Source organism: Ictalurus furcatus, chromosome 29 (assembly GCF_023375685.1).
Source record: "Ictalurus furcatus strain D&B chromosome 29, Billie_1.0, whole genome shotgun sequence".
In the NCBI taxonomy this organism is placed as follows: Eukaryota; Metazoa; Chordata; class Actinopteri; order Siluriformes; family Ictaluridae; genus Ictalurus; species Ictalurus furcatus.
The window spans coordinates 12,757,297-12,784,651 of record NC_071283.1 but is presented as its reverse complement, the minus strand read 5'-3'; the positions used below and the strand labels follow the sequence as shown (position 1 = coordinate 12,784,651).

The 27,355-nt window shown below is 40.0% G+C and overlaps 1 protein-coding gene across 1 annotated transcript; it reads left to right on the top strand.

The window, feature by feature from the left end:
* The first annotated feature begins 856 nt into the window (after positions 1 to 856).
* On the top strand, positions 857 to 5,847 carry LOC128604462 (doublesex- and mab-3-related transcription factor A1-like). The gene is made up of 2 exons (XM_053619597.1): positions 857 to 1,804; positions 4,050 to 5,847. Exons 1-2 carry the CDS (start codon positions 1,432 to 1,434, stop codon positions 4,832 to 4,834), a joined length of 1,158 nt encoding a protein of 385 aa, XP_053475572.1. The 5' UTR covers positions 857 to 1,431; the 3' UTR covers positions 4,835 to 5,847.
* Positions 5,848 to 27,355: the final 21,508 nt, after the last annotated feature.

Sequence of the window (27,355 nt, the reverse complement as noted above, 5' to 3'; positions counted from 1 at the left end):
CTAAACGTTTCTCAATATGCTTTTTCAAATTAGGTATAGTTAACGCCTTCTAGGAAGGTAAACCAGGCACCTCATTTTATACAAATCTTCGCCGACTGCAGCATATTGAAAAATGATATTGAGGTAGGGCCAGGGGCGCTCATCCTCAAATTCAACACTGTAGTCCAGTATATTATCTACACGAATCAGCCATAACATTAAAACCACCTGCCTAATACAGTGTAGGTCCTCCTCTGCTTGTGCCACCAAAACAGCTCTGACCCGTCGAGGAATGGACTGATCCCTGATGGTGTGCTGTGGTATCTGGCACCAAGATGTTAGCAGCAGATCCTTTAAATCCTGTAAGTTGTGAGGTGGGGTCTCCATGGATCGGACTTGTTTGTCCAGAACATCCCACAGACGCGCGATCGGATTGGGATCAGGGTGTACCTGGTCTACAACAATGTTTAGGTAGGTGGTACGTGTCAAAGTGACATCCAGTTGAATGACAGGACCCAAGGTTTCCCAGCAGAACATTGACCAGAGCATCACAAACTCTGCCATCTTGCCTTTTTCCCATAGTGCATCCTGGTGCCATCACTTCTCCAGATAAGTGACGCACACGCACCCGGCCATCCACACGATGTAAAAGTTCTTCCATTGCTCTATGGTCCAGTTCTGATGCTCACATGCTTATTATAGGCACTTTCTGTGGTGGACAGGAGTCAGCATGGGCACTCTGACCGGTTTGTGGCTACGCAGCTCCATACGCAGCAAGCTGTGATGCACTGTGTGTTCTGACACCTTTCTATCAGAAGTTAATGCCAGCATTAACTTTTTTCAACAGTTTGTGCTACAGTAGCTCTTCTGTGGGATCGGACCAGACGGGCTATAGTTCGCTCCCCACGTGCATCAATGAGCCTTGTGCACCCATGACCCTTTCACCGGTTCACTGCTTGTCCTTCCTTGGACTACTTTTAGTAGGCACTAACCACTGCATAGCGGAAACACCCCACAAAACCTGCCATTTTGGACATGCTCTGACCCAGTCGTCTAACCGTCACAATTTGGCCCTCGTCAAGGTCGCTCAGATCATTAAGTTTGCCCATTTTTCCTTCTTCCAACACGTGAACTTCGAGAACTGACTGTTCACTTGCTGCTTATCATATCCCTGGATTCTGAAAACATTGGATGCTAAACAGAAATAAAAATATAAGGAGTAAAAAGTATTTTCTTGGAAATGTAATTGAGGACAATTTTTGTGCGCACGCGCAGTCATTTCATTTGCAGTCACTTCAGAACAATGAGAGTTTTAGGTGAAGCTCATTGGCTGAACCTGAGCCTCCATCTGAAAGGGGCGTGTCTGCATCCGTGTGTGTGTGTGCTTCACACCTCTGAGGATTTAAAAAACCTGCGTCTCTGCACTCACACACACACACACACGCTGCAGACATGGACGGCGCTCTTCCCTCGCTGCACGCGCCCTTGCTGCTCCGCGCGCCGCGCCTTCTGGACCGCGCTCAGTATCCTGCGCGGAGCCCGAAGTGCGCGCGCTGTAGGAACCACGGCGTCGTGTCGGCGCTCAAGGGCCACAAGCGCTTCTGCCGCTGGAGGGACTGCGCATGCGCCAAGTGCGCGCTCATCGCCGAGCGCCAGAGGGTCATGGCGGCGCAGGTGGCGCTCCGCCGACAACAAGCGCACGAGGAGAGCGAAGCCCGACAGCTGCAGATCCTCTACCCGGGGTCGGGGCTCATGGAGAGAGGGGTCACCCCGAGCAACACCTCGGGGCTACACGCAGCCTTCACCACCGAGCACAGGAAGAACGGTGTGTCCATTATTATTATTATTATTATTATTATTATTATTATTATTATTATTAATAGTAGTAGTAGCATTAGCTATGAAGTTGTGTGGTTATTGACCTACTCATTAGTTTACTTCAATTTTTATTAGGTAGTTGTTGTTGTTGTTGTTGTTTTGGGGGAGTTTGATAATTCAGTGTTCTTTTTATGTTTTATGTTAATTAATTGTTCATTAATTATTAATCCTGCATCGGAACCAGGCCTCCCCCCCCCCCCCCCCCCCGCCTTTTCTTTTTATTTCATAGGTAAAACATAGGTAAGTCATAGGTACAACTTTTTACCTTTTTGTATTAGCACACAAAACTGCAGATGGAAAACATCTGTACAACGTTAATTGTAAATAATAATATGTATCCTTACTAAATTAGGATCAAACGGTTCGTATTGTCCACAACAAGTGTATAAAGACAAGGCGTGTAGGTCTGTTTATTAAAATTGACGACACATGCCCGTGTCAGTTGGCTTAACTAATTAACTCTTAACAGTATAACAGTATAGGCCTTAATAGAAAATGTGAAGTGAAATCAACTATAGACTTTTTTTTTTCCTCATCTGTTAGTGGCCATAGACTCCAAAGAAACAGAATGCACCCTGTTTTCATGTGCTTTGTTTTTCGTAACACCTCAGAACAATTTCATGTTCGTAAAATCAGGAATCAAAGTGGATTTATTTCTTTAGCTCTGATTTGTATCTATGACTTGAAGGGATGAATCCTGAAAGCCACATATGTTCTGTGTAATGGAGCTAAATCCAGGTAAACTACACTACAGTGGAGGTCATGAGGCAGGCCGTACTAGTGGAGAACATTTCCTCACTGCGTGCAATTGTGTATAAGTTATAAATGTTTATAACACAACGTCACAACGCTAGCTGAGCTTTCCAGAAAATTCCGACGTTCCAGCTCGTGATTACGACTTTAAATCGGAAAATAATGACAATCATTCCAAACAGGAAGAGACTACATCAGTCACAGTGTACGGAGCGTCATAAACCAGACAGTCGGTTATATTTGAGATGAATTAACCTCTTGGTGCGGGAGAGCGGGTGATGATTTCAACATGCAGTTATTTAGCATGATGCTAATCCGAAGTCATAAGCGTCCATTACGTGTTAGCTACGCTAGCCTTCGTTAATGATTTTGGTGTTCACTGGTGTCCAAATTGACGCTGTGTCGGTCTGGACTCAGCGTCAATCCAATAGGTTGGATATTATATTCTATTTTTATTTTTATATTCTGGTCCATTGTATTTTTATATTCTATTCAAATCATTTTTTTTATTTTCTACTCCACTCTATTCTATATTTGTGTACATTTCTATTCAGGTCCATTCTTTTTTGTATTATACATTTCTATTCTATATATTTTTTTAAAATATATTTCTAATCAATTCTATTCAGTTATATATATATATATATATATATATATATATATATATATATATATATATATATATATACACACACACTTCTATTCAATTCCATTCTGTATTTTTAAAATACATATCTTTTCTATATTTTTTATACAGTTCTAATCAATTCTGTTCTGTTCTATATTTTTTGTATACATTTTTATTCAATTCTATTTTTACTTTTTTTTTTTACACCATTCTATTCTGTATTTTATGTTTCTATTCTACTCTGTTCTAGTCTAGTCTACATTTTTAACCTTTCAATTCCATTTGTATATTCAATTCAATTTTTAGTTTTCTACTCGATTCTATTCTATATTTTATACCTTTCTGTTCTATACTATTCTATTTATTTTACCTTTCTGTTCAATTTGATCTCATTCGATTTTCTTTTTAAATGTTCTATTCTATCCTATTCTATATATGTTATACCTTCCTATTCTATTCTCTTCTATCTATTCTATATTTTTTTAACCTTTCAATTTTTAGATCCCATTCAATAACATTTTTTCAAATGTTTTAGTCTACTATATTTTTTTAAACCTTTCTATTCTGTTTTTATTTTTATATTCCATTCAGTTCTTTTTTTTTTCCTTTTCTCAACTTTCTTTTTATACTGCTATATTTCCCCCTCTATATTTCTATTCTATTTATTACTTTCTTGTTGTTTCTTATTCCACTATAAGCTTTATCTACTAAACGTTATGATATTCTGTTCCGTTTTATTATTTTCATTACAGTTCGCGTATCCTTTTATTTATTTATTTATTTATTTATTTCCTTGTTTATTTATTTGCAGGAGACCATCTGAAAAAATACATGTTTAACGGCTTCATGGTCAGCTCTCACTTGCGTCCGGTGACATCTCCGGTGGCCAAGATTGACCTCAGCACCGAGGTCAGTCCGACAGAGCCACTTCAGCTAAGTGGAAACCAGTCTCCCGGGTTTGACCGTCTGTCTGACCGCACTACAAGCCCGCGCTCTCTCTCCTCCTCAGATCTGGAGTCAGGAAGCGAGTCGGATAAACCAAAAGTCGAGGTGTCTGGAGACGTGGTGAGACCAGTTTCCTCCGGTAGAGAGCACGAGCCTGCCGAGGTGCTGACAAAAATCTTCCCTCATGTCAAGCAGGATGTGTTGGAGTCAGCTCTGAGCGCGTGCACGGGGGACATCGTGAAGGCTATCGAACTGCTTCTTGCCTCTAAAGAGGGACGGAGTGCAGACAAACCAGACACTCCGTTAACAGAGAACACGGTGGCGGCGGCACAGTGGCCTCACGTGCTCCACCTTCCTGCCTCGAAGTCCGCCTTCTCCCCACTCCAATCCTCCGCCGTGAAACCTTTCGGAAATGACGGCTTCTACGGGCTCAGTCCTTGTTTCGGGATCAATCCACTGCGTGTTGCATATTCCGGTTCCGGAGGCGCGTTACCGAGTTTTATCTCTCCGTACCTGACATCCGGACTGCTCCCTGCCATGCCTCTGCGTGCGCCCGTCGATTATCCGTTTCCCACCATGATCCGGGATTTGGCCTTTCAGAGCAAAGACACTCTCAGCGCCGCATCTCTCTACTCAGGACACCGGAAGTGATTAATGCAGTCATTTTAATGTGGTGATGCAGTTTTATATTCCTCCAGTTTTGTAGCCTATAAATGAACCTCTCTTGCCTTGAAATGTCAGAACCATTCTATTTTTGTACCTGGTCATATTTTTCTAGTTTTATTTTTTGAGTAGCCTGAACTGTTCATAGCCTATATTTTCATGTTTTGTAAATAAACCCTACACTTGGAGAAAAATGTCTACATCAGATCTGTGTGTTGGTGTCTATAGTATTCGGGATCTTCTTCTTCCACCTTTACATCCCCACGCTCGATTCATCCAGTAGGAAATGTCTTTCAAAAGTTCCAAAATCTGTCTCTGAATGTACATTTTGCATAAAATTATGTTAATTAATGAACTAAGTTACCGCAAAACTGATTAATGGTCCTAAATTGGGCAAATTCGAACCCTTTCTAGCAGTACGCTGATGTTACGTTCGGCTGGTGAAATTGAAATCGACTTATCAGACCTTTTCAATCAGTATAAACAAGTGAATTATTTTATCGCCGCAAATCTGTTATAAGATTAGCCAGGGCACCGTTTGGTTTCTGTATGTAGAGTATCGTGACTAGAGTATCTCGAGCAGGGCGATTGGAAAGGGGATGGGTGTGAGCCCCCTGCTGGGCAAACAATTCACATCTCTCCACAATAACACTGGTACAGAAATAAAACAGACAGAATGACTAAAGTTGTATACACTGTATACAACTGCCACAATAAAACTGTAATATTTCAACCTATTAGGCTTGTGGAAAAAAAAAGAAATACTGAATGAAAAACTGCAAATTCTTAAAGTCCTGAGTGTCTAGGTTTATATGACATTAACCACTACTGTGGAGTGTGACATCACAAATAAATTCAATGCTGAACATGAGCACCCCATAAACATGCAGAAATCCCTAAATTTTTGGGGCAAAGAAGTATAAATAAATATGAGCAAAGAAGGCTGTGAAAAATGGTCTTTGTTAAATATAGGTGTGCAACAATTATTGGAACCCCTATGAATTCATATGAGAAAAATATATTTGGAGTATATTCCCATTGATATTTTACATTTTTTAGTACACCTGGGTGATTAGGAACAGGACCAGTTCAACCATGAGTTCCTGTTTCACAGGGGTATAAATATGAAGTAACACATAAGCCAAATTCCCTTAGTCATTCATAACAATGGGTAAGACCAAGGATCACAGCTGGAGAACTGCAGAAGTTAGTTGTGTCTTGGGGTCAGAAAGTCTCCAAAACTACAATCCGAAGTCACCTCCATCACCACAAGTGGTTTGGAAGGGTTTCAAGAAAAAAGCCTCTACTCTCATCCAAAAACAAACTCAAGGGTCTTCAGTTTGCCAGACTCTACTGGAACTTCAAATGGGATCGGGTTCTACGGTCAGATGAAATCAAAATAGAGCTTTTTGACAATAAACACCAGAGGTGGTTTTGGCGCACACAGAGAGGTAGCCATATGGAAAAGTTCCTCATGCACACGGTTAAATATGGTGGTGGCTCTTTAATGTTTTGGGGCTGTTTTTCTGCCAGAGGACCTGGACATTTTATTAGGATACATGGCATCATGGACTCTATCAAATATCAACAGATATTAAATGAAAACCTGACTGTCTCTGCCAGAAAGATTCAAATGGGCCATGGTTGGATCTTCCAGCAGGACAATGATCCAAAACATACATCAAAATCAACACAAAAATGGTTTAGTGTCCACAAAATCAAGGTCCTGCCATGACCATCCCAGTCCCCTGACCTGAACCCCATAGAAAACCTGTGGGGTGAACTGAAGAGGAGAGTCCACCAGCGTGGACCTCGAAATGTGAAGGATCTGGAGAGATTCTGTATGGAGGAACGCTCTCAGATCCCTCACCATGAATTCTCCAACCTCATCAGGCATTATAGGAGAAGACTCAGAGCTGTTATCTTGGCAGTGTTTTGTTTGTAATGAGTTGATAACCATGAGAGCAAAACAAAAGATCAAACAAAAGATCAAAAGGTTAAACAATAAAGGCAATTTTTCACAGCCTCCTTTGCTCATATTTACCAAGCGTTACAGAACAGTGGTAGTCCACCAATTTGGATATATATATATATATAGCCAAATTGGTGGGCTACTACTGGATATGTGAGATCTAAGCAAGAGATTAAATTTCAGTCCTATTAGGGATTAGTTCTCTGTGGGGAGTTAGGGTATTTCCATCCTTTACAGGTGCTACTCTGATTTTTTTCCCCCATAATAGATCCATTCGGTGTTTTTTCCTCCTACTCCTAAATCTACTTCTAAGAAGCATAAGGTTCAAAACGAGATTTTACCGAACCCTGGAGTGGGATGTTTTAGTCATGAAAAGGGCCAAGTTCAGGCTGCAAACTGTAAGTAAAACCTAAACCAGAAAATACTGTCATTTCACAAAGCTGAACGACAACTAAACATAAAGACACACAGAGTGAAAGAACACTAACTGGATAAAATGCCAGATTCACAAAACCTGGAGAAAAATTTTTTTATATTACATCCACAAATCATTTAATTGTCTCATTATTAATCTATTTTTTTTTAATTGTGGTAATAAAATTGCTAAACTTACACTAGTTGCAGTCTTGTTAGTTTTCAACATTTCAAAGTTACTAATCTTTGCACCCAGCTGTCCAATTATATCATACATATATGTAGAAATGTACATATTTTCAATGTCGCAGAGATGTGATGCAACAGCGCCCTCTGCTGGTAAAAAGAATTATAATAAAGAGATGTTAGTAATGGTTAGTGTTGCAAAGCAATATTTATACTTATTTAAAGTAAAACATACCTCCTAGAGGAAAAAGTGGTATGATCCTTTCATGTCGTTTTACATACATTATATTATGTGTTTTATGGAAACAAGTATTGTAGCTAAAACTTAAATATAAAGCTGCAACCTAAAGCTTTCTAACACTCGAAAATCTTTAGGACATAAGATTTACATACTATAAGTGATAACAGGAACTTGTTTAGCAGTTGTTCCATTTAGAACATTTGATTAAAGTATGACATGTCAGTATTTAATGTAAAAAAAAAAAAATCATTAATACAATCTTAGCAAATTGCTGTTGGATAAGAGGAATGAAACACTTCAGGTTCCAAAAACTATTTACAAGAATTTGGACTATCTAAGCATGTTTTCACATATGAGTCCTCTTTAAAAGAACTGCATTCAGACCCCTTGAAGTGGACCACGAGGTGAACCAAGTGAAAAAGGACCCAGTTCTCTTTACGTTCACACTGTCTCTGTCCTTGAAAGAGGACACAGATCCTTTTCTGGTCCACTTAAGCAGTAATGGCGTCTCAGACCTCTTTGTTTTCATACCTTTGCTTTTTGGGTCCAAGTCCTCTTGCAATGCTGTGCACTGTGGGTACAGCAATATTGTGCAAGATGGCTGACCCTAAACTAATTTTCCCGTACAACATGTTTTTAAAATGACAGAAGAGAAATAGAGAACCCACATTTAAAAAAAAAAAGGAAGAAATCAAGGCAAAACATCACAAAAGGATGCAGAGGATAAAAATATGGCGGAAAAAACTCCCGCTGAAGCAGCATTGTTTATCTCTGGGGCTTCACGTTATGATGCTGAAAATTGAGCTAACTCATCAAAGGCTAGTGTTCTTACTCATATCACATGGTTTGATAAAGCAGTGAGCTAAACACCTTAGGATTTGTACGGAGGCCTGTCATCTGAACAATGCTGCTAGCCCCGCCCACAAGTATCTCTAGTTATTGTTGGTCCCAAAAACTATTTAGAAAAATTTGGACTATCTAACAGAATTACTAGAATGGTGGGTGATGGAAAGAAATGCATTTGGTGCCCAAAGTGCCCAAAGTTCTGTAAAAAGTCCAAGTACATGAGTATGTCCTTCTGAAGCCAGCAGCACACACCAGAGAAGTGTGTGTGTGTGTGTATGTCCTGGAGATTTGCATTGATTTTTAAAGCTCTGTTTCTATAAGATGCATAAAATTCTCATTTAATGCCTCATTTCCTCATCCAATGCCTTCATTTACATGTCATTTTTAATATTTTGTTGAATTCGTTATTTTTTTTTAGACAAATTATATAGTAGCGGTACCATCCATCCATCCATCCATCTTCTATACTGCTTATCCTTCAGGGTCACGGGGAACCTGGAGCCTATCCCAGGGAGCATTGGGCACAAGGCGGGATACATCCTGGACAGGGTGCCAGTCCATCGCAGGGCACAATCACATACACATTCACACACCCATTCATACACTACAGACACTTTGGACACGCCAATCAGCCTACCATGCATGTCTTCGGACCGGGGGAGGAAACCGGAGTACCCGGAGTACACGGGGAGAACATGCAAGCTCTGCAGACACAGGGCAGCAGCGGGAATCGAACCCTGGAGGTGTGAGGTGAACGTGCTAACCACTAAGCCACCGTGCGCCTATAGAAGAGTTGCATTTTCTGTTTTTCCATTCAAATACCAATTGGGGGACCCAAACTTTTGCATTTAGTCATACCAAGTTAATCGGATATTTTCTGTTTATGATCATGAATCAGCTAGAGGGATTTTGTAAATAGCAAGTACTATACAGTGAATTCATGTGTGTGTGTGTGTGTGTGTGTGTGTGTGTGTGTGTGTGTGCACGCTTGTTTGTTTACTTGCGCAGAAGGGATACACAGAATTGGGTTATTGGACACTTCTGCTGCCTAATAAGAGCTGACTTTTAAAGGTTGCAGTTAACAAGAAAATCTGCTTTTTGCTTTGTGTGTGTGTGTGTGTGAGAGAGAGAGAGAGAGAGAGAGAGAGAGAGAGAGAGAGAGAGAGAGAGAGAGAGTGTCCTGGGATGCCTCGGCTCAGCATGTTTCTGTGGAGGTTATTGACCTGTGTTTAAGCTGCCTCTGTATTGCTTTCCTAATAGCCGCAGTCAAGCGTCTAATGAGAGCAGGACCCCAATGTCATGATGCTGTTTTCTTTGTATTGATTAAAACACACACACACACACACACACACCCACACACACACACACACACCCACACACACACACACACACACAATCTGCTGACAAATGGCCTTTTCTGTCATTCGATGTGACAGAATAAGGACACCTCATCCATATGCTAATGTGAATAGAAGCTAGCATGACCAATGTCACATCCTTCCAATGTCACACCCTTCTAGCACTGATCATTATCCATGTTAGAAGTTCTTTGGCTCAGAGCACTGAGGTTTATCTTGCTCTGTGATGTGTCGAGAACATTCTCATAATATTATTTCATCCAAACGTGGACGTCTATGGATCGCTACACCAATCTGAGCAGTCGTCCATGCTTTAGTTAGTTCCTGTGAATCAATAGCATAGATTTGTTAGTTTAGCCATCACCACATGGTCAACACACAACGTCACATAGGTACTGATTTGTTTGATTTGTTCATTTAGACATGTAATGGTAATGGTCATACAACAATAGGCCCAGAAACAGTTGGTCAAACACCTGCAGTATTCTAATAAGCATAACGTAACGCATAACATTACTGAATGTGTTCAATTCAGCGAAAGTCCCCTAAGCTTCCAGAATGGCCGCCGGACGTCCTGTAAATGTTCCCTTCAACATCCGTAGGACGTCAAGGAGACCCTACACATGGACGTTCGGGGGATGTTCGTAATGTTCATTTAGGGGACGTCCTGGGGACCTTTTTTTTTTAATGTCAACTTGGCTGTATCAGCATGCTTTGTTTGTTTTCTGCATTGCGCTGCTGTCACATGATTGGCTGGTTAGATAGCTGTATGAATGGACAGGTGTTCCTAATAAAGTGGCTAGTCAGTGAGTGTACCTGTGAGAGTAAATTCCGGTTTGTACCTTTTTTTTTTTTTTTTTTAAATGTTGTTTTTAATAGTTGTGTATTTGTGATTGGTGCACAGTTATGCATCCATTGTTTTAGACCATTAAGTCATTAAAATGGCCGTACAGAATACACATTTTGCACCTGAAGTAAGGTTGCACGCGCAGCGACGGTTAAAAAAAAAACATTCAAACTTCAAACAGTTCTAACGGACGCAGAGCGCGCACGATTGAAACTGAATTAACGAACTTTATGTGGTTATATACAGCAATAATGTCTGTCTATATTACTAAATCGAGCGGATTTAGCTGTTATGTTATTATTTACGTTATTATTTGTGTCAGAAATGACGCTTCAAGCCTCGTGTACTTGACGCGCGCGCAGTATAGTATATTTTGAATTTAACATGGTAGCCTGTACTCTTGCTAATAAGGTGATGAGTTGAATCAGGTGTGTTTGAGAGGAAACACGCTGCTGTATGGATTCATTTGAACGAATTCACTGGTAAAATGGAGCGACAACGGTTCCTGCACCAGCCCGGTGCACCGTCTTAACACATTCAGGGAGGAGACAGGTGAGAAACTGGACACGTAAATAAACAACAAACCAGATAAACAGGAAATGAATCTAAAACTGGTCGAAGATGACTCAAGCAGGCATTCACACCTAATATGACAGATATATGTGTCTTTATTTACAGGTGACTCATCTTACTTTTGATATATAGTACGGGCTGTGTATCATTTTTTACATTTTATTTTATTCATTAAATGTACAGTGCAGCGACGTGTAGCTGTAGCTCGCCTGTCCAGCAGGGGGCAGTGTGTCTCCACAGCCATTTATTATGAATTGAGTGGCGTTAAATCAGAGCTGTGCACAGCTGGAGAAATGGACATAAAATCTCACCCGTATTAGCTAACTGGAGGGAAATGCAAGTAAAGGTGGAAAGAGGAGCTGGAGAGAGAGATGATGTATGGGTGTGTAAACTGATAAAATTGCTAGTGAGAGGTGGATGGAGGACAAGACAAACAGCTGTGTCTCAAATCACATACCCTTGCAGTATTCTAGTTGATTTTTTTTTTTTTTTTTTTTTAGTATACATACCTGCTGAAAAGTATAAACAAATAGAAGTTGGACTGTACCTTCCAGAGTGTGGAGGGAAAGATACTTTTTTTTATTATTATTAGGGTTGTCACTATACCATAAACACATCTTACGATACTATTCCACCTGAAATGTCACGATACCATAAACATATCTTATCATAAGTCCATCTGGGAAGTTCGTATTTACGCGTTGGGAAGTTGAAATTACAACGTCAGGTGCGTTCAAGTCACTTTGGTCGGAGCGAGCTGGCGGTGTACCTTCTCTTAATAAACTACAAAAAATGCAACAAGGTTTTTTTTTTTTTTAACTCTACTTCTAGAAAATGAAGAGCAAAGAATGCACTTTATCAGGTGTGAGTTATCATTGCATATTCTATCATAATTGCTACAATGCTATCATATTTTGTGCAGGAAATTAGCTTGTTTTATTGTAAATAAAAAAGCCTGCCAATAACTTGCTGCATATACCAAACACATAATAACTGAAATCAGCTTCTGAGACGAGTAAACATTCAATTTAACTAATTTACAGTCAACTACAGACATCGCATCCATTGATTCCAGTGTGTTTTATTAATGACACGCCCCCGACTCAGAAACTTGGAGCTTAAAGAATGTCTCGTTTGCTAACGGAGAGACATATCTCATATCTCACTGATCAGCGATTGCAGCTCTATCACCAGTGGACCTTTAACGTATAATCTGACATGGAGAACACATTATCGCACACGTTTGCTATAAACATGAATGACAGCAAAGACTTAAAAAAAAAAGGTATTTCTTAAGGTTTCTCAGGACACACACACACACACACATACACACTTGTTAGCATTAGCTCAGCTCAGTGCTCTAGGGGCTTGTCCTGCTGTTGCCACCCTCTCCTCCACTTTGGCATGGTTGACAGATTCAGACTGTGAGGCGGGACGACCTTTCACCCCACCCAACGTCCTAGAAGTGTCACTCTGATCGACTGAACAGGTCTCAGATTAGATCGTGTTCTCCAGAGTCTGTTCTCCACTAGAACATTATGTTTTTTGAGGCGATGCCTTTGAAGTTATTGATTTATTAGTAGAACGAGTGCTCTTCGTCACCTTCAGAGGTGGAGTTTGACGGTATTGTTTAGTTTCATTGGAGTCGTATAAGCCCAAAGCCTTGATCAAAAGAATAAAAAAACCCCCAGAAAACTAGAGACTACTTGTGTCTTAGGATTGGCCTCGAATCACACAATGCTCGATTGCTCGTAAGTGTCGCAAATGGAAACAAACAGTTCACACGGTCAGAATTTTTCAAAATGGCCGACACACCAAGTAGTCTCCAGACGAACAAGCAGCCATTTTAAATCCCGAATTGTTGCCTTGAACTTTTCACTTAGTGCTTTAGCCAATAAAAAAATTCAAAGCCCTCTTAACTACTTCTAATTCCTTAGGAATTACTAATTATCTTAGTAATTTTGTATGAAGGTTTTAATAAGAAACGGTTAAGTTTTCTACTCTATAGTTCTGAAAACTACCGACATTCCTGAACTGAAATAAGTTTCTCTTTTTTGTATGTATCACAGCCACAAGTAATGTTTTAGGGGAGAACACTGCATTTAAAGATTGTATTCTGATTGCAGTATTTCCTTCTGGAAATGGTTAAAGGGCAAAAATGAGAGAGAGAGAGAGAGAGAGAGAGAGAACAGGGTGAGAGAGAAGAATGCGAAAGTAAAAACAGAGAGGAGTGAGAATGAGAGAAGACTGGATATCTGAAATTGAGTCTTATTAATCTCTTCAGTAGGCGAGTTCGAGCTGCGTTTTGTTTTTTTTTTTTTCCCCCGCTCCTGCCCTAGAAAGGCAGTCATGCTTAGCCGAAGTCGTGCTGATGGAATACATCATTGCATTATGGGTAAATTCTCCTTGGGAAATTGGAATGGAAGGCGGCATACCTACACACACATGCACACACCCACACACACAAGCAGGTTGGCTTTTTTCAATAATGGTGCCAGCAGATGGGGAATGTAGACCATAACTCTCTGTAGTTGTTTGTCATTGCAGCCGTGTGGTTTGATGGAAGCGATTTATAACCGAAAATCTGATCCCTCAACGCTCATAAAAAAAGCCACTTGGTTTCCAGATTCCTACATATTCTCGGCCCCATTTCCTCAATAGATAACCTATTTTTATTACCCTGTTTGTGGGAGCTGCACTGTTTAAGATGCTAATATCCAGATGGACCCTGTGATGCGTTTCTATTCAGAGCTGTCACCGCTGCACCTGCTAACATTGTGCCATTTTTGAGCCGATCTAGTTTCACCTTATGGGGGGGAAAAAAAAAACCCAACAACCCCGCAGTGTCCTAATATAATAAGGACAGTTGTTCAGTTCTGATATCTCTGATATATCTTCTTTGTGTCTCTCAGTATTTGTATTTACACATTATCTCATGACTAATGACTCTTTACACGCTGTATGTATACTCTAACGATCTGTTTACAGCAACAGCACATTTCTTAAACCGAACGCAAAAATAAGAATAAAAAACGTTCTTCATATTAAATCATGAAATTAACGTGAATCTTAATATAATGAGTAGACAGGTCTATCAAACTGCACACGAAGAGCTTGCTTGAATAAATGACACCGTATTAGTAGTAATAGGTCTTCTTATTTTTCATGTTTTCTTATTCAAAAGCTTTAACTTAGGATCTTGTGAATTTTCTACAAGTTCTAAAAGCGATACAGCTTAAGCACGTTTTAAATCGTTTACCAAAATGGATACAAACGCATAGTATAGCTCTACGGATAATATTCTCTTCACCCGTGACATTGTAGCATTATAGATGTAATATTAATTACATAAGGTATAAAACACACAGGGGCATGCTGTAATGGGGACCTAGTTACTGTTACCACCCAATAACAGCATGACCCCGAGTGTTTAATTCCCTTTCTACCACAGAGATTTGTCAATGATTATTATTTTTAGTTTATTAAAAATTGACATACTTTTTTTTTTTTTTTTTTTTTTTTACCCATTTATAGTTCAATTTGATCTCGTGGAACGTCCGTGAGACCTGTTATAGCAGCGATAAAGGAATTTGACATTTGAAGTTGTCTTATTGCACACACAGTACTTATCGAAACTTAGGTTACTTAGAAAAGTGCACAACATAAATTACCAAAACGTTTTGTCGCTGCTATTTATGGCGTTCCTGGGACAAATGAGAAGGTAACAACATCAGCATGTTGTTTTTGTACCCTTATGTGCTAGTTATTTAGTTACAAACGCTCCAGCCGACCACCCGATTTGACCTACAGCCACAATGTTTAATTAGAAAGTTACATTTTTTTTTTTTTTTTACATTTTATGGCATTTGGCAGATGCCTTTATCCAGAGCGACTTACAATGATCTAATTTTTATACAACTGAGCAGTTAAGGTGTTAAGAACCTTGTTCAAGAGCCCAGCAATGGCCGCTTGCTGGGATTTGAACTCATGACCTTCCGATCAGAAGTCCAATGTCCTAGCACTTCCCAGTTGCTCAGTGTTAAAGCTGTAGTCATTTTCAATGGTCGATAAGGCGATATCAAGCAAAGCTGCATAAAAAGGACTACAAAAGTTTTGCACATTTAGCAGAGTCATTGTGTCTCTGGAGTCTTTCTTGATGGATTATCTGTAGCAGTTCCTGCGGGTCTGTGAGAAATTTCTCTTCAGAGACTGAAGGAGGCTCGTACACATCCATCTCACTTACTGACCTTCAGCTGTTCGTTTTAAACGACTCTTTTTGACTGAATTGATTTGCAAGCAGACTACTTCTAATACATTATCGTTTCTATAGTAACAGTTAACACAGTGGCTTGTATGGTGGATGCTCCACACAAACAGATGTCTAACTGTTGAAACGGTGAAGTTCTGTGTGAGGAGATGTTTATTTAGTGTTTATGGAAGGTGTCTCCAGTGTCAGTGCTTTGTACCAGTCAGAGGCAAAGGTGTAACTTTAGAAGAAAGTCTTCATGACAACAGGGCGTTGTGGTTTCTCGGTAGGTCGAAAAAACGAGAGGCCGGTGAAGGAAAGACTGTTTATAGCTGCTATAACTTAAGCGGTGACAGGAAGTAACGTTTCACGGACTACGTTAAACGGACAAAACGTGTGGTGTTTTTCTTATATTAAAAAAGATTGAAAATGGCTGTGGTATTTGAGTAATAAAACACTTTGAGAAGTGCTGTTATAGGAAAATCATCAATAGTCAAGTTGTTTATTTTCCTTTAACAGTAATGTCGCATTCCTCTTGACCACAGCTATTCGTATGTCGTTCACATACTGGTCCTCAAGCTCAGAAAGTTGTAGTTTCTATGGTAACACACAGCAATAAATGGATCTGTTTATTGTAGGGCTGGGCAATATGATGAATATATAATGATATAATATTGATATTTTGATAAAAACATGTTACAATACACCTTTAATAACAATTAGAAACCTTTGATTGGAAGCAGCTGATTTAAAAATAAATACAGTTTTGAAGATGTTAAGTAAAAGTACCATAAGATATATTTGTCTCATATGACCAAGTATCATATTTTATTTGTCCCATTTGTTTAATTGGGTTCTATTTAACTACTTTTAGGACTTGTGTGAAAATCTGATGACGTCTTAGGTCATATTCCTGCCGAAATATAGAAAGTTCGAACGGGTTCGCAAACTTTCAAGCACGAAGACGTACCTACCCGGACACTTTTTGTGTCAATCAGTTCTGAAATCAACGATCAATCAGCCCTGAGACGTAGAAATCTAGCTGTGTTCCGTTATAGAAGCACCACAAACGTTCACTCCTTTTAAATCACTCTATCTAATGAATGATTTGCAAATAGTAAAATAAACAGAGAAGTGAGTAGTTTCTATGGCAACAAGCACAAGGACGGAACGGACGATAGAGATCACATTTTTCACTGGTGGGTTTTATGATTCTAAGCTTAAAAACTAAACTACAATTAGAACCAAACTAAAGTTCTTTACCTTACATTGAACTGAGCACTAGTTAAGTACAGTACACACACACACACACACACACACTCACACACACACAGAGCAGAGAGAAGAGAGAATGTTGATTAGTAATTTCAAATCTTGCAGGAGCCATCAAATCGGCTGCTCAATAAATCGACTGCACTTTATGAGCCATTTTTTATTGTTATTGTTCGGTGCTGCTGCCTGATAAGCCACCGCGTGAATTTTAATTTTGCTCATGTAATTAAAATGCACAGAAGGTGCTGTCTTAGAAGCCGAGGCGTAAAACACCGTAGCTTATTTCTGCGAGTGAGAAACGTGATGTGAATCTGCTAATGGTGTTTGTGCTTTGACTGGAATTGCATTGTTTTCTATCTGAGAAATAAACAGACTTTTATGTGTGTGTGTGTGTGTGTGTGTGTGTGTGTGTATGTGTATGTGTATGGCTAATTAGCATAACTGAATGATTGTTCACTGAGGGCATATTTGAAAAACGACTGTATCCTGACTTCCCCCTTCACTGGGTTATTTTTTTATGTAATGAGTGGTTGAACAGTGAAAGATTCAGTGGTTGTTTCATGATTAAGTAGTTAACTGTTACTAGGTTAACGTCCTTCGCAATTTAACTAGCGCTAGAAACAGTTGTCAGCAGCTTGCTGTGTTAGCTTTTCATGTGTTTTGTTGTCGTTGTTGTTGTTGTTGTTGTTTGTTGCTTTTTTATCTAATCAGAATGTTTTTCGGAAATGTGAGTTAATCTGAACAAGCCCTATAGCTCATTTCACGAAGCAAAGAAAGCTAATCTTAGCATGAAAAAAAACCTAGCGACAGGACGAAATCGTTAATGTTAATGATTGATAAAGCGTAATTGCGTATATGAAGTACGTTTTACAAGATTGTGAACTTTGTCTGAATCTGCAATGCTCAATCGATTTATAAAGATTGACGAGTCTTATTTTTTTAATGTTTAAAAAAGAGCCATATTTAACCGTGGGCATGAGGTACTTTTCCAAATGGCTACCTCTCTGTGTGTGCCAAAACCACCTCTGGTGTTTATTGCCAAAAAGCTCTATTCTGGCAAACCGAAGACACTCGAGTTTGTTTTTGGATGAGAGTAGAAGCTTTTTTCCTGAAACCCTTCCCAACAACTTGTGGTGATGTAGGAGACTTCAGATTGTAGTTGTGGAGACTTTCTGACACCAAGACGCAACTAACTTCTGCAGTTCTCCAGCTGTGATCCTTGGAGATTTTTTGCCCACTCGAACCGTCCTCTTCACAGTGCGTTGTGACGATATAGACACACGTCCAATTCCAGGTCGATTCATAACACTTCCAGTTGACTGGAACTTCTTAATTATTGCCCCGATGAATTGGCATATTCAATGCTTGTGCTGTTTCCCCATTTTGTGAAGCTCAACAACCTTTTGCCGCACATCACAGCTACATCCCTTGCTCTTACCCATTGTTATGAATGACTAAGGGAATTTTTGGCCTATGTGTTACCTCATATTTATACCCCTGTGAAACAGGAAGCCACGGTCTCCTGTTCCTAGTCACCCAGGTGTACTAAAACAAATGTAAAATATCAATGGGAATATACTTCGAATATATTTTTACTCATATGAGTACATAGGAGTGCCGATAATTGTTGCAAACCTCATAGATTTGCAAATAATATTTTTATTTTAACAAATGTCCTAACCACAACCTAAAAACACACTTGAATCAAATCTACACATTGTACCATGTTCTAGTTGAAGTGTGAAGTCTCTCCCACTATGAGTTTTATGAATCATTTTCTTAGATAAGTGAATTTACTGAAAGGCTACCAGGAAGGCCAGGTAACCACTTTAATTAAATTCATTCACAATATGCACACCTTCATTCTCCATCTTATGCCTAATATGCTGAAAATGGCTCTGTTAACGTTTCTGGTCTCGTCACTCTACGCACATTAACGCGTTACGTTACATGAATCGTGTAAACGTTTGCATCCCTGGATATGAAGCCGTGAAACTTTAGCTACTTAGCTTACATCTTCCCTCGTTCACCGTTAAAACTGAAGCCCCACCCTCTTTGATTTGATTGGCCATCTGAAACATTTTGTCAGTGAGAAGTGCTGCTAGAACGTGTAACTTGTTAAACTTTTTGTCATCCTAACAACATACATAGAGGTACATAATGGAGTGCAGAGTCGAAAATATCGAATATTAAAGGGGGGGGAGGCATATCTTATTATTGGGGGGAAGTGAAGCCTTCTTCACTTGTTAATTTGAGAAAGCGTTATTTCTACTGCAGGAAGTTGAAGGCACGAAATATAAATGAAGACCCGTATGTATAAAAACTGCAAATACTGAGACCTAGCTACGTATTGGAGCTAACCTGCATACATGATCGAACCAAAAATAAAGAGAAAAGATAATGTTAATCATTTAAAAAGGCCACATCTGGGGCCTCCTCAGTCGAGTTTGTAGTTTGGCAGCCGTGACTCTACTCAACCCCTAGATTTAGTTTGGTGATTATCGTCTTCCTAAATCACCCTGGTTCACAGCGGAAGCAGGGTAATTAGTCATGTCGTGTTGAGTCACGTGGATCTTCTTTTCCCAACTGCTGGCACTTTAACCCACACTCCAGAAAAAGCCAATCTGAGGCAGAGGAAGAGAGGAGAGATTTTTTTTTTTCCCCTATTCAGTATGTGTGTGTGTGTGTGTGTCACTGAGAGCCACCGTCATCAGGCTTAGCTGGCAGTACAAAGGCCGCTGATTGCAGCTTGAATTTTAGCATCTTTCTCTCTCTTTGTCTGTGCCTGATTGCCTTTTCAGGAGAACATTCCTGCCCTCCTCCTCCTCCTCCTCCTCCTCGTCTCTTTCACCTCTTTGGGCACAGGGCTGTACGCTAGCAAAAAATGATACATTAGCACGTAAAAATATCTCAAAGTATGCAGATATATCTAATATTTTTCTTTGATAGATTATTATATAAAAAAAAATAATAATAATTTGATTTATTTCAAGCTTGGAATATTCTGTTGGCAAATAATTCTCCAGCATGTATTTCTAGAAAAAAGAAAAATGGTCGGTTTCAAGCTTGAACTTTGTAACAATGTCACGAAATAGGTTTAAGAGTCTTATTTGTTTTATAATAATCTTATAGGAAGTATTAGATCAGTTTTGCCTATATTCGAGAGATTGACACGTTAGTTTTTTTTTCTAATCATTTACATTATAGCCGCTATACACATCCGATTCCTCACCAGCCTTTATTTATCTCTGAAAAATCACAGCTTGTCATGTTACTGAGAAAAACAGAAAGTCCTCTGTCTTAAAGACAGTCCCAGAATGTCAGGAAAATTACTGACTGGTACAAAGTGCTGACGTTAGAGACTCCTTCCATAAACGGTACATAAACGTCTCACGGAAAACTTCACCATATCAGCAATAATATATATTTTTTCCTTTGGTAAATAACAGCACGTATTCGTATGTTATGTTGATGAACTGTTTATTATTCGTAGGTTATGTATTAGAATTCGAACAGTAAGGTATTCGAATAAAGCTGTGATTTGTCTTGTATCTGGAACTACTATCAGAGCTGCGTAATAGAAAATGAATCAACACTTTCTGACTAATTATTATAGAGACTTCAACCACGCTGCGGTATAAATGCAGTAATATTCATTTTTGAATAATAACGCTCGTTAAAGTCATCTTTATGATGGCTCTGAACATGCCTACTGGTATTTTGACTGCTTATGTAGTGTAATTTTCTATCCATGACTTGTCTTGTTGAGGTTAACAATAGTCGTAGTCTTATGTGGTGACACGTTATTTGGTTTTCTACAAAGTGATATATTTTACCTGTGTGTAGCCTCACATATTTGTCAGTCCTTCCAGGATTGCGCAATTTTGCGATCGCGGAAATGAGCGCAAAAAATCGAGCACACTAAGACACACCAAAACACAGACATCCATTGATTATACTAATGTACTGTTAGCCAGACGCTGATCAAACCCCTCACTATTTAAAATAAGTTTTCGATAGAGGACGTAGTCTCTTAGCTGAGAACGTTAATACAGAAGAGCCTAGCGTGGAAAAAGGAAAAGGAAAAAAAAAAAATGAAATTGCAGAACAATTTGACGACTTTATGCGGCCACAATGGGATACACCCTACACAATCGGGGCCTCACGCTGAAAAAGTTTGAGAACCACTGCTCTAGATCTTGTTAAGGTATGCAGTTCAGCTCAGAAGCTTCTGCCTTTTCATACTGACACAAACATATCACGGAGCCCGTTCCATTATGTCAGCCGAATCGTATCGCATCGATCAGCGCTGAGGTTTGTGCCGCGCTAATTTATCAAACTCGAGAGCAGGTTGTTTTCTCCATTATCCCTGAACTCTTTAGCGGCTCGATTTTGATTCATGGGCTCAGAAAGGGACGCGAGCGAGGACGTCCACCCACCTCCAGCAGCCTCGCCGCCCCCGACGTCATTTGTTAAAGCGGAGAATCTCTCTCTTTTTTTTTTTTTTCTCTCCCATCGTTCATCTCCTTTTTACGGTCAAAAGACGATTTATAGGCCTTTTTGCATTCAGGCTCAGGAGGCTGTTCTGTGAGAGTGTGTGACTTTCCGTTGGGGTTTTCGTTCAAATTTTACCTCTGGGTTTAGAAAACAGTAACGTTTAAACCAACAGAGGGAGAGAAAGGAAGAGAGAGGACGAGAGGAGACTAGAAGAGGCGGAATGGAAGGTGGAGTATGGAAGAACAAAATGGATTGGGGAAACAGAGCAAGTGAGAGAAAGGAAAAAGAGGAGAGAGAGAGCGAGAGAGAGAGAGAGAGAGAGCAGGATATAAGTGCACTAGAACCCATATAGCAGCACGTTGGGAGAACATTGCTGATGCAGTTAATGTCCAACTATAAATACTATATTGTGATAGAAGTAAGGAATAAGACACCTGGGGGCATACTGTTATAGGAAAATAATGAACAATGGTGTAGGGTGATACAGCAGAGTTATTATCACCATTATTTTCCAATAACAGCATGTCCCTGAGTGTTTTATTCCTCTTTTACCACAGCAGTTTGCCAACACGAGCACATGTTAGTATTAGTGGTGTACATTTTATCCATTTACAGTCACACTTAATGTTATGTAACGTATGCAAACCTGTTGTCACTTACTTTTTTGCAGATAGAAACATTAGTACTGTCTTCAATTTTTTCCCGTCTTTCCTGAAATTACTAAGACAGAAAGAACAACACAGCTTGTGATGTTACAGGGAAAGCACAAAGTGCAAACCTGGCATGTCAGAAGACTTAAAGTTACAGCTTTATTCATGACCGTTACAAAGCCCTGACACTGGAGACTCCTTCCATAAATTCCTTGCTCTTCCAAAACATTCAGCACACACACACACACGCACACACACACCACCTTCTTTTGCTTCTTTGAAGCTTTTTTTTCTATTCACTAGATTCATTACAGTGCCTACTTCCCCTGTTGGAAATGACAGTCTATTCTAACTGCGTTTCTCTGCATATCTAGTCACGTTGTATTATGGCGTAATCTTCCAAGACTGCAGGATAAAAACATTTAAATTTGTTTGGTGTTTTTTTTTTTTTTTAAAGGTGTAGATTAAGTCTGATTCTAAGGCTAGTCTTCTTTGCCACTGTATCGTTCATTCTCTGTCTGTGTCTACAGGAAAAATATTAGATTCCAAGTGTGATACAGACTAGACAGGATAATAAAAAAAAAGGTGATGGTGTCTCTTCTTAGATTAGAGAATAAAAAAGTACAGTACCTGTATGTATTTTACCCTGGAGACTTGGCCCACATAACATTTTCTTCTTTAGACATATCAGAAATATATAGGCAAAAAGCACGTGACTATGAGAAGCATTATTAACCCTAAGCATTTCCATCAGGTGCAGTGCAAATCAGTGATTTAAAAAGCGTTAAAACGTTTCACATCCGGCATCATAATACTGTATTTAAAAAAAAAATAATTACAAAAACAACAAACAAACAAACAAACAAACAAACAAAAACCCAGGATGTACCACTAGTACCCTGCTGATTGTAAGTCAATATTAAGACAGCCCGAACACACAGCCGTACACAGGCCACACCTCCTTCTCAAACCTGACTGACATTACCAAATAACTTTCTTCCTTAATACACGCTGCACGAATCAGTGTAACCATTTGATAAATAATGCGACCGGCGTTATTGGAATAATAAATTTCACCAAGATGCATTTCTCTGTATTGCAGGCAACAAAAGTGGATGAAGGCAGGCCGAGTGTCATCCATCAGAGAGAAAGAGGTGAGCGATGGTTCCTCTGAATAAGAAGGCTTTAGAGAGAGAGAGGGAGGGAGAGGGGGATAGAGAGAGAGAGAGAGAGAGAGAGACTTAGATCAGATATTTTCATTAAGATTCTGCTTGTGTTCTCAGCTAAAACACATAACACCTCCATTCGGATTCAGAGCGTGACAAGCACAGTTTAGACAATTTAGGTTTTCCTTAAAGCTGTGTGTGTGTGTGTGTGTGTGTGTGTGTGTGTGTGTGTGTGTGCACGATTGAACAACACCATCTGTTCCACTTTTAACCGTGTCTCACACTCGGAAAAAGTCTGTGTGTGTGTGTGTGTGTGTGCGCAGAACAGGTTTCAGGAGAAAAGATGCTACTGATCTGAGATCAGCTTTACTTGAACAGAGGTGTAAAATAACCCAGCATGCATTTTATTCTCACTGAGCTGACACAGACACACCCAGACACACCCACTTGCACCATTATAGGTCGTGATGCTCCACGTCGAGTTGATTTACTTGAACTGTATTTTATGAAAAATTTTATTTACAATCTTTTTATGACCATGGTTGTACATTATAGCGGTCACTTTATTCGGAACACCTGTACACCTGCACATTCATGCATTTATCCAATCAGCCAATCACGTGGCAGCGGTGCAATGCATTGCAAAAGATTGGGTCCCACTCCTGTCAAAAAAGGAAAAATATCTCCTGGTTTTTGCCAGGAAGATCTGCCTCAAGATTCCTCCAACTGAGATGCCTTTCTGCTCACCACGGTTGTAAAGAGTTATTTGAGTTCCCATGTCCTTCCTGTCAGTTTGAACCAGTTTAGCTTTAACCCTTTCACATCAACAAGGCATTTCCTCCTGCAGAACTAATGCTCACTGGATGGTTTTTTTCCCCCACACCATTCTGTGTCAATGTCAGAGACGACAAACAGCCACGCCACGGTCAAAGTGACCGATTTCCCTCCATTCTGATGCTAGACGTGAACTGTATCTGCAGGATTTTATGCATTGCGCTCCTGCCACATGAATACACAGGGTTAGAGGTGTTCCTATTAAAGTGTAGATAAAGTTATAGATCTAGTGCGTGTAGATAGACACCTGGCCGCAGTACTGATGTTTCGTGGTCAATAATAATGGTAATATCACTGGAATATCAGAAACTGTTTCGATGATGTTATTCGTTTGATGTGATCAGATATTTATTTACATTCCCTGGTAAACATCTGAGTTTCTCAATGGAAAAGAACGTTCTGGAACTACGGTGATTAAAATGTTTGGTACAATTCTATAGTAAAAGTAAGTGTGTGTGTGTGTGTGTGTGTGTGTGTGTGTGTGTGTGTGTGTCTAGTCATTTTAACTGCCATGTCAAATTTCAGTAACGTTATTTTATTTAGAATGATTTTCACCCACTGGAATGTGTCTAATGCTTCTTAAGCAATGGCTTACCCTGCAGTTCATCATAATCCTAATGGAAATGCGAACACCCGTAACGGCACACTAATAAGGACTTTTGTCAACTGCCGAGAACAAAGAGCCGAACGGCAATGAATCGTAATGAGTTTTTTTTTCTTTCCTTTTCTGCCTTTCTTTTTCTGTAAAAATTTTTTTATTATTTATTTATTTTTTCATGCTGAACATGCCAAACATATGAATATGCATGAGCATGCAAATACACACTTAGCTGTAATCAAAAGAAGCGACGCTCAAGCTCTGCGTTTTGCACCGGCCGCCAGTGATTGCGGTTAACGAGCAATTTACATAAGCAATGACGCTAATGGCCTGAACGAGCAGCTGCAGCAGCGCTGGAGATAGCACAGCTCTACATATAGAAAAGGCAGGGGAAAAGTGCTGAACTGATAACATGGAGTGTGAATTAGGGGAAAAGTGCAGCACGGAGAGATTTCAATAGATCGCCGCTCTCGTTATCTGCCGAACAGCTGTGAACATTTTTCGAGCATCTTGCATTGGATATGAGTCATTTAGCATACGACTGGCATTTTCATTATCACAGGATGGATAAAACAAAGGGCAATATTTACATTTTATGACAGATGTTATGACAATATACTAAGACAACTGTTATAACACATGAGAGTGTGGCACTGAGTCATGTCATGTCACAAAAATCGTAGATTTCTACAACATATGTCCTTCTTGAGTGGCGCACGTTGGCCTCTCACTTCCAGGGTCGGGGGTTCGATTTCCCGCTCTGCCCTGTATGTGCGGAGTTTGCATGTTCTCCACGTGCTGTGGGGGTTTCCTCCGGGTACTCCGGTTTCCTCCTCCAGTCCAAAGACATGCATGGTAGACTGATTGGCATGTCCAAAGTGTCCATAGAGTATGAATGGGTGTATGATTGTACCCTACGATGGATTGGCACCCCGTCCAGGATGTACCCCGCCTTGTGCCCGACGCTCCCTGGGATAGGCCGCAGGATAGGCCCTCAATCACTGCTGCTGACGTGTTGCACGCGTCAGTATAGCTGGTTGAAAAATATTAGCCGAAACACATGCCTGTCACTGACAGGCTGCATGAATCTCCAGTCTGCACTAGAAAGAAATCAGCCCCAGCCTGATTGCTGGTGCCGATGTGTTTGGTTCCACAAAACTGATGCGGGTACCAAAAACGAGACCTTATCCTGAGGTCTTTTTGTCTTTGAAACGAAAAGATAGTTGTCCACACTGGACTGCCATATGATGTTTATGACATGGGTATGTCAGTATGATGGAGGACGTCAAGTGTACTTGATTATGAAGCTCTGGTTAGCATGAAATGACATTTGGTGATTTGATTGCTCTGTTAATTAAAGGTTGATAAACCAGACTTCAGGTGTGTCTCCATCGAGGGCCATGATTCTTTGAGTTCCTGTTCTACATTCCCACTGCACAGCTGGCACGTGGACAGTAATGAAAAATAACAGAAGTGACGCCAACTCGACATCAAAAACACAGTGACAAGGTAAATATAAAGACTGAGCGTGATGTTAATGTTTATGTAGCACGTAGCACAGTTTCACGCTTCGTGTCTATTTTTGTCAGTAGACACATGTAGGAAATGCACTCTTGTAGAAACAGAAGTGTTGTGTGTGTGAAAATGTTCTGTTTTGCTGGCCGTGCCATACCATCTCTGTTTTAAAAAAAAAAAACAAAAAAAAACACACAAATAGTGTAATCAGGTTTTGCTGATGATGAGTAAGGAAGTCATTCTGAGAAGCTTGTTATGGTCAGTAAGCTCAGCCTGAATGCTTTCCAGTCACAAAAAAAGTCCTCTTGAGCAGGAACTATGACCACCAGCCCTGGTTCCTGGAAATGTGCCTAAGATTTCTGATGTTCCTGTTGAGCTTTCAACTACATTATCCCACCATGCTTTGTGATCTTATGACCCTGGATGAATCCATGCCTTGATACCATTTCTTGTAATGACGACAGTCAAAAGTGCAGTACACCGATTCTTGCACTGCATTTATATAATAAAAGCTCAAGTCAGGATGTTTTCACGTTTGAGGACATTTTCTACAATCAGTATCATGATATTGATTGCTGTCATGTATCCTGAGTGACATCCTTCTAAATCATTGTGTTTGTGTGTGTGTGTGTCTCTTTCTCTCTCTCCATTAATCTGTCTTTGTCTCACCCTTTTCATTTACTCACCGTGTATGTCTTATCCTTGTACTCACTTTTATGCTTTTCTCTCCTGTGATGATAAATTCAGTTTCCACTCAGATGCTTAAGTTAATACAGGAGCAGAAAAGTTTCAAATAAAACATTTTCCTAAGTCACAGGAAGCATCCTTCTCTGTCAGCTGAGCCACGCTCTGGCCAAGTCTTTTATTTCCATTACAATATAAGCTCCTGCGGTTATATTTCTCTGTTGCTGTGGATGGTGTATAATGCCAGCACTAATTCAGTATGATCAATAGCCCAATCCTACAGCATCTTGGGCTGTGCTGCGAACCAGAATTCACCAACACACACTAGTCCTTCATCAAATCTCACCAAACGTCAACATTCTCCATGAAACACCAACACACGCCAACATTCTTCATCAAACACCAACATTCCCCATCAAACACCAACACACACCAACATTCTCCATCAAACACCAACATTCCCCATCAAACACCAGCACACCAACATTCTCCAGCACACCAACATTCCCCATCAAACACCAGCACACCAACATTCTCCAGCACACCAACATTCTCCATCAAATATCAAAATTCTCCATCAAACACCAACATTCTCCATCAAACACCAACA

What these genes read in the sequence shown, in the direction of transcription:
- LOC128604462 (XM_053619597.1), top strand. Translation starts at nt 1,432, where the DNA reads ATGGACGGCGCTCTTCCCTCGCTGCACGCGCCCTTGCTGCTCCGCGCG. An exon ending in CACCGAGCACAGGAAGAACG is followed by an intron (nt 1,805 to 4,049) that starts GTGTGTCCATTA and finishes ATTTATTTGCAG; the next exon opens with GAGACCATCTGAAAAAATAC.